General features: G+C 43.3%; 1 protein-coding gene across 1 annotated transcript in view; it reads right to left on the reverse strand.

The window, feature by feature from the left end:
* Positions 1 to 12145, reverse strand: part of rgs11 (regulator of G protein signaling 11) — a 23318-nt gene that overhangs the window by 8102 nt on the left and 3071 nt on the right. The window contains exons 3-8 of the mRNA XM_037681529.1: positions 10303 to 10353; positions 8590 to 8696; positions 8368 to 8419; positions 8159 to 8217; positions 7963 to 8039; positions 6538 to 6619 (exon numbers count right to left, since the gene is read on the reverse strand). Of these exons, the coding sequence (XP_037537457.1) occupies positions 6538 to 6619; positions 7963 to 8039; positions 8159 to 8217; positions 8368 to 8419; positions 8590 to 8696; positions 10303 to 10353 (428 nt within the window). The remainder of the gene's footprint in view (positions 1 to 6537; positions 6620 to 7962; positions 8040 to 8158; positions 8218 to 8367; positions 8420 to 8589; positions 8697 to 10302; positions 10354 to 12145) is intronic.

Here is a 12145-nt window from a genome sequence, read left to right on the forward strand (position 1 = left end):
ATCTGTGATAAAATCAACTAAAATCTGTGATAAAATCAACTAAAATCAATGATAAAATCAACTAAAATCAATGATACAATCAACTAAAATCAATGATACAATCATGTGGAGGCAGAATAGGCTTGCTTAAAAAGAAAAGTCTTTAAGCCTTTTTTTAAAGTCAGTCAATGATTGTGGAGCTCTCAGATAGTCAGGGAGGGAGTTCCAGAGGCGGGGGGCAGCCACACAGAATGCCCGATCTCCCATTGTTCTTAATTTAGTTCGTGGAAGGTGGAGGAGATGACTGTTCTGTGATCGTAGGGACCGGGTGGATGAATATGGAGCAAGAAGGTCCTTCAGATAATCTGGTGATTTTCCGTATAAACACTGATGGCTGTTATCCACACAGAATCACCATTTGGTGCTCTTTTTCTTGAGAATCAAGACCAATGATGCCCGTGGACCGTCGGCTCAATAATGCTCAGCTCAAGCATACCATATATCCTTAAAGTCCCACAGCTGCCTTGGTTGCTCATCATCTGGGCCAGCACAGTTCTTCTCCCAGATGGACCGGATTGCCTTTGGTCCTCTGAGACTTCTACTTGCTGCTGTGGGGTCAATGCTGCCGACAATGGTGGACTGAATGTCACTGACCACTTGTTGAGTGGCGTGCAGACATGGTGTTTGTGGGAACCACTGAAGCAGCTTTATGGTCGGGTGGAGTCAGCTTTACAGCTTTTCTCTTTCGCCTTCGATGAAGATGGTTGCTCTTACCCTCCCTCCCTCCTGCTTTTTTGCTCTCTTGTCCTGTCAACCTCAGAGCCTCTCTTTACACATCTTCTGAATTGGAAATTATTATGGATTTGGTCAGCTGGTCCCTCAAAGCAATTGATTTTTTTTTTTTCCCACCAGACGACAGGGTGCTGGAGAGCCCTCATGCTCTGAATGGACCCTCGCAGATGGGTATGTCATGGATTCTTGGAATGAGTGGAAGATGGTATGTCTATCTGTGCTGTCCCTGGAGGACATAGAAGATGTGTACATTAATGGATTTATGATAACAGAGTTTCTGCTTTTTGGAATCAGTGGATACCTTGGATATCAACAAATTAGTAAGACGTCAGCAGCAGTTTTGGCCATGGTAAAGCTACCAGCCTTATGTGAAGGATTAATTTGTGCCTCAAGCTCTCAAACTCATATGCTTACCGAGCTCAACCGCAAGCTGGATGCGATTTCTGAGAATTGTAGGCCACTTGCGACTCCTGGAACTCACCAGAATGAAGGATTCAATCTTGGAAAATACTAAATCAAGCACGGACTGGGCAAAATGTCTACTAATTCTGGCTGTTTGGATTCGCCATTGAGTATACTAGCAGAACTTGAAGGCAGACAGAAAACAGAGTCTGGCAGCCCAAACAATTGTTGTTTAGATTAATTTGGCCTCCCCGCTGGCCTTGGACAGGCCAACTTATCTCAAATTGCTCCTGGAGGATATGTAACTAGAAGCTCTGCCTGCCCCCCACCTTCCCTCCCGAGGACATCTGTGGCCTTATCAGAACCATGATGCTGATAGACACTGTACCATCATATCAGAACTTTGCAACTCTGGAGTGTTTATGGATAACTCACCGGCTTTGTCGACCTCTATGCATAAATGTATTATGATGTCATTGTATGTCTATCCCGGCCAGGAAATGGTGTTAGACATGATTTTTTTGGCTTCCTCCATCCTCGCGTTCTCTTTTTCTCATCTGCATGTATGTATGTAATCAGGTCTTTCTTGTAAATGAGTCTTCGAGACTCAATGGGAGCTAACCTGTATAAAGATCTAATTTAACATGCTGGTCGGTCGGCAGTATGAGCTCAGCAGATCTTAGGTTCACCACCATATACCATCTGTAAGTGTGTGTGTGTGTGTGTGTGTGTGTGTGTGTGTGTGTGTGTAAGTGAGGGTGGGTAGTCTGCTCAGAGTGAATGTGGGAGTCAGCACTTAACCTTCCTTGAAGTTTCCACATCACTAACTCTGACTTTCTTCTTTTTGTCCAGCATCCCTTTCCTTCTGCATTCTGTTCACTTTCCCCCTTATTTACCTCTTGATGTTTGGTTGTCTCTATGAAAGTAATAAAGTACCATTTATATGAGGCAAAAGACTGAAGATGATGTGCTTCCTCTTGTTATGACATACCTACACATCCCTGTTTCTCCTTTATTCGGCTCAGGCTTTTACCAGACAGCCTAAATATTTCATGCAGAAGGTACAAGGAACTGAAGGTGAACATTATCATGCTTTGCCACTGTCTCCACTCTCATCGGCTCCACACCACACTGCACCAGTTAAGGGCCTGCCCACTGCCCGTACCCACCCCCACTCAGCTCGGTTTATGGGACCACCTTGTTTGTGGTTCCAAGCGGACTGCTCCAAGGTGACGATTTTGACATAAGCAGACAGCAGCCATTGAATGGCCAGAGGAGCCACATTACTGCAAAAGCAAGCAAAACTGTTAACTACATCTGAACCTCCACTTCCTCATCATGTTGACAGATAGAATCACAAGAAATTATCATATTTACAGAGAGATATCAGAGATGGTGGCACAGCAAGGCTACATCCGGACTTATAAGCAGTGCCAGGATAAGCCAAAGAAATTAAAGTCTAGGGTGATTAAGGACCACAAAGGGCGGAATGGCTTGAACACAATGACATGTTACAATACTGCCCACTTTGCACTGATAATACCACCCACTTTGCATTGAAGAACCTGCCCACAGAGGGGAGAAACAGGTCAGCCTCCACTATAGTACAAAGTAGTAAATCACCTAAACCTGAGAAAAAAACCAAGGTAAGGAGAGCCGAGTGGAGCCGCACTTACCAATGGCAAAGTGGCATGTGTCTGCTTTATACATTGTGACAAATGTAATACTAGTTCTGTAGTCGCCTGTTAAAACTACTATGTACACTGTACACGCTTTATATTAGGATCTGTATGGTATAGTACAGTACAGTATACATGGATTAAAGCTGGAAAAAATATTTTTGGATTGAAATTTTTTCTAGACCTAGAAGGTTAGAGGTAGTAGGTACACCTCCTGAGCTCTGTGAACTCGGCTGAACTGATAAGGATATAAAAGCAAGTGGAGAAAGTAGCTCCAGGCAGATTCTTGTGACTGGTATTACTGTGTACATTTATGTTTATTTATGTAACGTGTCGTGAAAATCTAACCTTGCAAGTAAAATCCTGGTTAAAAATATTTTCCTGCTGTCGAGTGTGGTTCTTCTTAGGTAAATAATGTAAGCGAGAATATTTTTCTCCCAGCAAATCTCCCTGCTCTGCTTTGATTAGGTCAAACTGTGGCTCTTCTCTTTATTGGTTGAAGTAGTGTCAATGTAATTCCTGTATCATCATTAGATTGGATGACTTCAACAAGACCACAACAAAACACTTTTTCTTCCCCTCCTCATTTTTATAGATGATGGAAATCAGTCCTGGCCACAATCAAAATGATGAAAATCTGTTGCAGCGACAGACAACTTGTAGTACTTATAGTTATCTGTAAGTCTGGGAAGCTCAGTCCTCACCTCCTTCTACAGGTGTGCAGTGGAGAGCATCCTGTGCTCCAGCATCAACATGTGGCATGGAGGCTGCACAGCTGCAGAAAGAAAAGCTTTGCAGAGAGTGGTGAAGGCTGCACAGAAGTCTGTTGGAGTCAGTCTCCTCACCATCACAGACATCTACACCTCCAGATGCAGGAAGAGGGCCACCTGCATCATGAAGGACCCCACTCACACATCACACACACTTTTTGCCCCGCTCCCCTCAGGAAGGAGGTTGAGGAGCATTAAGTGTAGAACCACTAGACTGAGGAACAGCTTCTACCCTGAGGCTGTTAGACTCATGAATCTCAAATCAGAATAATCACTGTGAAAAACCACATCATGTTGCTGCTGATCTGTTTCATGTTGCTGCTGATCTGTTTCATGTTGTGTTCATTTGTGCTCATCTGCTCACACAGACTGATGTTTGTGCTGCTGTTCGATGTGATGTTTTTGGGCTATTAGTGATTAGTGTATATTTAGTTGATGTTTTTCTTAGTTCATATCTTAGATCTTATTACTGTTTTTCTTTTACATTTTATTGTTGGATGTAACTGGGACCCTGTGTACATAATTTTGTTCCACCACATGCACCACATGGGGTGCGAATGACAAATAAAGAACCTTGAATCCTTGTATAGTAATATAGTACTGTACAATACAGTATAGTACTGCTTAATACAGTATAATATTGTATAGTATAATAAAGTACTGTAAAGTACAGTACTGTATAGTATGGTATAGAACAGTACAGTACTGTTTAGTATACTGTATAGGGGGCTGTGGCTGAGTGGTTAGAGCAGTCGTCCTCCAGTGCAAGAGTTGGGGGTCCGATTCCACCAGCAGTCACATGCCGAAGTGTCCCTAGGCAAGATAATGAACCCCTCATTGCCTCCGATGTGTGTCCCATCAGTGTATGAATGTGATTTTTTTAAAATGTGATAAAGCACTGATTATTCTTTCTTTCAGATTTTCACTCAAGTCCTAAATATAGATAAAGAGAACTCAGTTAAACAAATGAGACACAAATATGTAATACTGGATCATTTTCCTCAGTAAATAAATGACCAAGTATAATATTTTTGTCTCATTTCTTTAACTGGGCTCTCTTTATCTACTTTTAGGACTCGAGTTAAAATCTGATGAGGTTTTAGATCATATTTATGCAGAAATATAGAAAAGTGTAAAGTCTTCACAAACTTAGTCTTCCAGAGATTTCAGACAAGCCGTAACAAACATTCAGAGTGTTGATGTGAGGCTCAGTGTGTTTGTTAGTATTAATAGACTTCTTATTTTATTTAATTAAGGTTTTTGCTATTCTTGTGTTCACTGTACTCCCTGATGATTCCAGTGCTTCTCTGTTTCCCCTGTGTATCTGCTCCTGCCCTGCCTGCCTGTTCCTAGTTGTCCTTTCACCAGGTGTTGTCTTTATACTCTCACTCCCTCAGTGGAACATTGGACGTGCCAGTCATGATTTCTTCCCTGTGAACACCCCTGTGTTTCCCTGTTGAACTTTTGTAAGTAGGATGGCCGCCACAACAGTGATTTAGTTTTGTTAGTGAATAAGGTTTTATTGCGGCACAGTGTCTCAGTTGGAAGAGCTGCTGCCTCGCAGTGAGAAGGTCGCCAGATCGAATCCCGGCTGGGGGCTTTTCTGGGTGGAGTTTGCATGTTCTCTCTGTGCATGCGTGGGTTTTCTCTGGGTACTCTGGTTTCCTCCCAAAGACCAAAAACATTCACGTTAGTCTGATTGGTAACTCTAAATTGTCTCCAAGTGTGAGTGAGAGAGTGAATGGTTGTTTGTCTCGTTAGTCTCTATGTGTCCCTGTGATGGACTGAAGACCTGTCCAGAGTGTCCCCCGCCTCTCGCAGAGTAATGGCTGGATATGGGCACCAGTGACCCCCGTGACCCAGAAAAGAAGAAGCAGGTAAAGATAATGGATGGATGGAATACATTTTTATTTATCTCTTGAGTCCTGCCTACATTCCTGGGTTCCAAAACTTCCCTACTGTCATGAGAGTACATGCTGATGAATGTATCAGTCTGACAGGAGTTAAGTAAACTTTGAACTAACCAGACATGGTGATCACATGGATTTAATAAAACGTGCAGTTTTGGCAGCATCACACTATACAGTCGATTTGCAGAGTAACAAAGATGTTGGTTTGAGAAAACAGAGACAAACTAAACAAACGTGTCATGCTAATGTGTTGACGTTTAAAATTAGCTAATGTAGCATTCTTTCACACAAGTACATTGTTTTTGATAAGGAGTTGTGTTTTAAGCCTGAAAAAGATTTTATTTAAAATAAAATGACACTTGTTTAGCTAGCCATTAGCCTAGCATGGATGAAGGCTTTTGCCTATTTCTTAATATTTCTTGCTCTATGACTGATGCCCCAGCTGATAAGGTGCAAACTACTAATAACTATTAGACAAGTTCACTGATGTATCCCTTTAATGAGAACCAGTTAAATGTCCTGGAATGGTCCAGTTAAAGCCCAAACTCAATCGAAACAAGAATCTTTGGTTTGATTTGGACTGCTGAACACAAGCAGCACCATCCAACTTGGCCTATCGAGAGCCGTTTGGTCATGAAGAACAGACTTGATTTAAGAGTCCACATTGATCAAGCTCATGGAGACGAATGGTCTACAGAGTTAAAGTTTTTTGTGATTGGAACAGGGATCATTTATAATGTTATATATTTATGTCTAATGTATTTATAATGTATATGTGGAACAATGCAGCATAAGAAGTATTCAGCAGGTTACCATGTACACAGGACTGGGTGTTATTAAAGTGAAAAGCTTGAGTTAGCGTAAGCTTGATTAACTGCAGTGAACACCGAAACCAGATCTGAATCATGTACCGCAGAACAGTATTTAGTTCAGTGTATGACAGTACATAGTGTGGTATAAAACACTACAGAGGATAGAACAGTTGTGTAATTGTACTGAACGTACCGGGGGTCTGTTGATGAGCCAGTAGGCCTGCTCCTGACATTCAAGAACAATCCGGTCAGCTTTCCTCCTCTGTTTGGATGCTCTGCACATCAAAATCACAATATCAAGGTTCAAGTTTCTTTATTGTAATTTGCATCGCATGTGGTACATAAGGTGGAACAAAATTGTGTACTCAAGGTCCCAGTTACACCTAAAAATAGCAATAGTATAAATTATAACAAAGAAACAGTAAACAAAGATCTAAGATATACGCTAAATAATAATAATATAATACGGTGTATTAAACAGCAGCCTGAACATGAGTCTGTTGTGAGCATTTGGCTATGAATATAGCAGCTTATGGGTGAGAAATCAGCTGCATAGATAAAGTGTCAAATCTCCAGTTAAAGTGGCATTACAGTGATTATCCTGGTTAGAGATCCACGAGTCTAACAGCCTCAGGGTAGAAGCTGTTCCTCAGTCTAGTGGTTCTACACTTAATGCTCCTCAACCTCCTCCCTGAGGGGAGTGGGGCAAAAAGTGTGTGCTGGGTGAGTGGGGTCTTTCATGATGCAGGTGGCCCTCTTCCTGCATCTAGAGGTGTAAATGTCTGTGAAGGTGGGGAGACTGACTACAACAGACTTCTGTGCAGCCTTCACCACTCTCTGCAAAGCTTTTCTTTCTGCAGCTGTGCAGCCTCCATGCCACACGTTGATGCTGGAGCACAGGATGCTCTCCACTGCACACCTGTAGAAGGAGGTGAGGACTGAGCTTCTCAGACCAGCTCGTCTCAGCCGACTGAGGAAGTAGCAGATGTGCTTTCTTGGTCAGGCTGGTGGTGTGGTTGCCCCAGCTGAGGTTGTCATTCAGGTGCACACCCAAGTACTTGTAACTGGAGACCACTTCCACCATGGATGCTCCTATGTTCGGGGGGAGGGGGGGGGTGAACAGGAGGGGGCTCAACACACAGCCCTGAGGGGAGCCAGTGCTGAGGATTATGGTGGAGGAGGAGAAGTTGTGGATCCTCACAGACTGCGGCCTGTTGTGGAAATGCAGGACCCAAAATCCAGGAAATCCAGGAAATCCAGGACCAATTGCATAGGGAGGGGCATGTGTATATGTGTGTGTGTGTGCACATGGGGGAATTGTGGCGCAGAGGTTAGAGAAGATGGACCAGTGATTGGAAAGTCACAGGTTCAGCTTCCGGTACTGTCAACATAAAAATGTGGGTGGAAAAGGTGAAACACCCACACCTGCCTCCACCCTCATCTGCCCCACTCTGGGCCCATGAGCAAGGCCCTTAACCCCCACCATCTGCTCCCTAAACAGGTCTCTCTTGAAAATGAGTTCTTGTGACTCAATGAGACTACCTGTATAAATAAAGGGTAAATGGATAAACAATGCACGTGTGTGCGTGCGTGCGTGCGTGCGTGCGTGCGTGCGTACCTGAGCTGCTCTCTGGCTTGCATCACCACAAAATCCCAGGTGTGGTTGATCTTCTTGTGCAGCAGACTGTACCTCTCCTAAAACAAGGTGGGATGAGAAACAACGAGGCAGACTTCTTCAAGTAGAATCTTCCCAGCATAAATCATTATAGAGACACACATGTTCTCTGTGTCTTTCACACACATGCACATCCTACCCTTTCATATTCCATCAGTTCTCCTTGTTTCCTTATGTTCTTTTTAGCCAAATAGATTGCTGTGGATGGAAGGTGAAAACAGCCATTAAAGACATGAAACAGAGGGTGTTTGTGTCCAGACCTGCAATTATCATGTATTTATATAATCTATTCTTATTTTTGAAACAGATGTCTTTTTATATACAGATATTTTATAGTTTATTTCTTACCATAATCCAGCTCCGAGGCAGGCCATCTTGTACTCATCCAGAAGTAAGGAGTCTGGAAACACATTAATGATTAGACCGAGAAGCAAATAGATGAGTTATGAAAAAATTACAGTAATGAAACAAATGTAAAATGTTAAGATGCTGATAAAGAAAAAACTGAACTTTATTAGAGGATAAGTGGGAAAATAGCATGTTTTTAATATGAAGTGTTGGTGATGTCACCTGGAAGCGGTAGGGAGCCTCATCAGGTTGTAACACTAGGCACCGTGGTTCTTTCAGGGGGTAAACATACCCGTGTCTGAGCAGCATACCACCCAGATGTAGAGCTTCTGATGAAAAACACAGAAGAGTTGTCATCTTCATTAAACAAAACGGTTCTTGAAAATAATCTCACATCAAATGAGCCTCTGATTAACTGCTGTTACAGGGTGGCCTTAATGTTTAATTGGACGACATGACTTTATTCCTTTCATTAAACTTTTTTAATCAATTATTTTATTAAGAAATACATATGTCATGTGTCCTTTTTACTGACCCTTACCGTGGAGGGCGAACATTCATATAACTTCCTGCGTCTGTGTGTCTCATTTGTCCATATGTGACAATACTTCATGAACCAAAGAACGAGTTTCAATGAAACTTTCAGAAAGTATTCACTGGACAAAGTTATACAGCTGACTAATGTTTGGTTTCAACCCCAGTCAAAATGGCTGTCAAAGCCAAGTGACCTAAGCAAATGCAAAAAAAAAAAGTTTTACATATCTAGAGCTGAAGGTAAATGTGATTATGGCCGAGTCATCCCCAACACATACACCAAACACTTACAGATCACATGGCATCTTTATTTAAAACTTTGGCATGAAAAGTGGCAAATGATCACATTCCTACAAGGAAACACCGCTTTCATTAAAACTAAAGTTCAAGATGGATGATTTAGTGGTTCTTTCCATCCATCCAGTCAGTCCGTCCATCAGGTCACAATGGCAGCAGTTTGAGCAGGGAGGCCCAGACATAACCTCTTCCAGCTCTTCTGGGAGGACTCCAAGGCATTCCCAGACCAGCTGAGGGACATAGCCTCTCCAGTGTGCTCTGGGTCTTCCCTGGGGTCTCCTCCCATTTGGTCATGTCCAGAAAACCTCCCTACGGAGGTGTCCAGGGTTCATCCTTACCAGATGTCTGAACCACCTCAATGGTCTCTGGATGTGGAGGAGCAGCAGCTCTACTTCGAGTCTCTCCTGGAGAACTGAATTTCTCACCCAATCTCTACGAGCTTCTCTTAGACACTCTGAGTCTCTAAGATCTGTAAAATTGCCTGAGTTATATCAATTTTATCGCCCTCCTTTGCTTTTGTGCTTTTGCAGGTGATAAAAGAAGAGAGTTTCTTTTTCACACACACACACACACACACGCGCGCGCGCGCACGCACCCACGCACACACACATAAACCAAAGCTTTACAGTAGTTGTGCCAGAGCTGAAACACCTCACCTCCTGTCTCTCTTTACAGCTTTGAACAATCCCACTTTCAAGAATGACAACTAAAATAATAGGTGGGCACCATTCTACAGCACCATGCAATTTGACAGTCCACAAAAATGTCCAATACATTTTATTTTCCGTTTGCTCCTTATTTTAATTTGCACTGAACCAAAAGGGAACAAAGTGCTCCTTTTCTTTCCAATCCTTAATTTAGTTCAAGCATGGTAATGTCCCCAGAAGTGAGGACCTCAACAGGGACACTAATCAAACTCACATTGTCAGGTGACTTCATCTAACCTGGTCCCAGAAGGGCTCACCCTGTTCCTGTTTACTGGAAACAGCAGCCCCCGTATCACACACACTAATCACTTCCACCTTGTCTGGAGAGAAAACACCATCTCCCAGCAACACACACACACACACACACAAAGAACAATACTGATATACAATAACCTACCTTCCTCACAGACTCTGTAGTTTTGGATCAACCAAGTAATTATATCAAGTCCTGTAAAAGAATCAGAAATATATTCAGCGAAACTGCAAAAACACTGAATGACTGAAGAAGCTACAGTTGAGCTGTTCAAATCAAAAGTAGCAAAACATGAGCTAAACACTAGCTAAAAGTCCAATCTGAATTATTTATACATATACATATGTAAAAAATACACAAGGTGTTTGCAACTGATGCTTCTTGAATTGCCACCTTATTATGGTGGAGGAATTTGTGTGCCTAAATGATCCTAGGAGCTATGTTGTCAGGGACAGTTGCCCAAAGTAGACCCAAGGCAGATTAGGCTTTGGTGACAGACCAGACAAGTCAAGGGGATTCAAAACATTTGTATGGACAGACAAAAGTAAGGAGCTCAGTGCCACTTGTCTGGCATGGGTTACATGAGCTTGCCTTCCTGTGGTCCCACCACTTGCCAGAGGGTCTATGCGGGTCTGGTACATGATTGCATGAACAATAGCCAAAGGTGGGGGCCTTGGCGATCTGATCCTGGATTACCAAAGCTGGCTCCTGGGACATGGAATGTCTTCTTTCTGGTGGGGAAAGAGCCTGAGCTTGTGCATGAGCTTGAGAGGTACCAACTAGATATAGTTGGGCTCACCTCAATGCACAACATGGGCTCCAGAACCAATCTCTCTGAGAGGAGCTGGACCTTATTCCACTCTGGAATTGCCCATAGTGAGAGACGCCAAGCCAGTGGAGTTTACTTATAACCTCTGGCTTGCGCCTGTGTGTTGGAGTTTTCCCAGGTAGATGAGAGGCTTGCTTCCTTGTGCCTTCGGGTGGAGGGGCAGGCTCTGATTGCTTGGTTGTTCCTATGTGCTGAACAGCAGTTTGGAGTACCCATCCTTCTTAAGGTTCTTAGCAAGGGTTCTGGAAGGTGCTCCAGCTGGGAACTCTTTTATTCTGCTGGGGACTTCAATGCCCATGTGGGTAACAACAGTGTGACCTGGAGGGTTACGATTGGGAGGAACAGAATTTTTGATTTGAACCCAAGCAATGTTCTGTTGTTAGACTTCTGTGCTAATCATGGTTTGTCCATAACGAGCACCATGTTCAAACATATGGGTGTCCATAAGTGCAGAAGGCACCAGGACACCATAGACTGCCGATCAATGATTGACTTTGTAATCATGTGATCTGATCTGCAGCCATATTTTTGGACACTTGAGTGAAAAGAGGTGCCGAACTGTCAACTGATCACCGCCAGATGGTGAGTTGGATCAGATGGTGGAGAAAGATGTGAGACAGACCAAAGACTCAAATGTAATGAGGGTTTGCTGGGAATGCCTGGCAGAATAATCCTTCAGGAGGATCTTCAACTCACAACTCCAAGAGAACTTCAACTGCATCCCAGTAAAGGTGAGGGATGCCTCCATTGTCAAAGTGGCTGCCATGAGTTTTATAACATTGTCTGTGCTAAGTGCAGTGGTCATCCTCAAACTTGGTGGTGGACACCCTTGGTTAGGGATGCCGTCAAGCTGAAGAAGGAGTCCTATTGGACCTTGTTGGCTGTTGGCTGGTAGGACTCCGAAGGTAGCTGAGGGGTATCAGCAGACCAAATGTGTTTCAGCTCTGGCTATTGCTCACACAAAAGGTCAGATGTGGGAAGAGTTTGGTGAAGCTTTGGATAGACTATTGATTGGCTCCATAGAGATTCTGTCAAACCATCAGGTGGCTGAGGCAGGGAAAGCAGCACTTTACCAACACTGTGTATAGTCAAGGTGTGGTGCTGTTGACCTCAGTCAGTGATACCATCAGGTGGTGGAAGGAATACTTCTTGGACCTT

Source organism: Nematolebias whitei, chromosome 9 (assembly GCF_014905685.2).
Source record: "Nematolebias whitei isolate Nwh7 chromosome 9, NemWhi1, whole genome shotgun sequence".
Taxonomy (NCBI): Eukaryota; Metazoa; Chordata; class Actinopteri; order Cyprinodontiformes; family Rivulidae; genus Nematolebias; species Nematolebias whitei.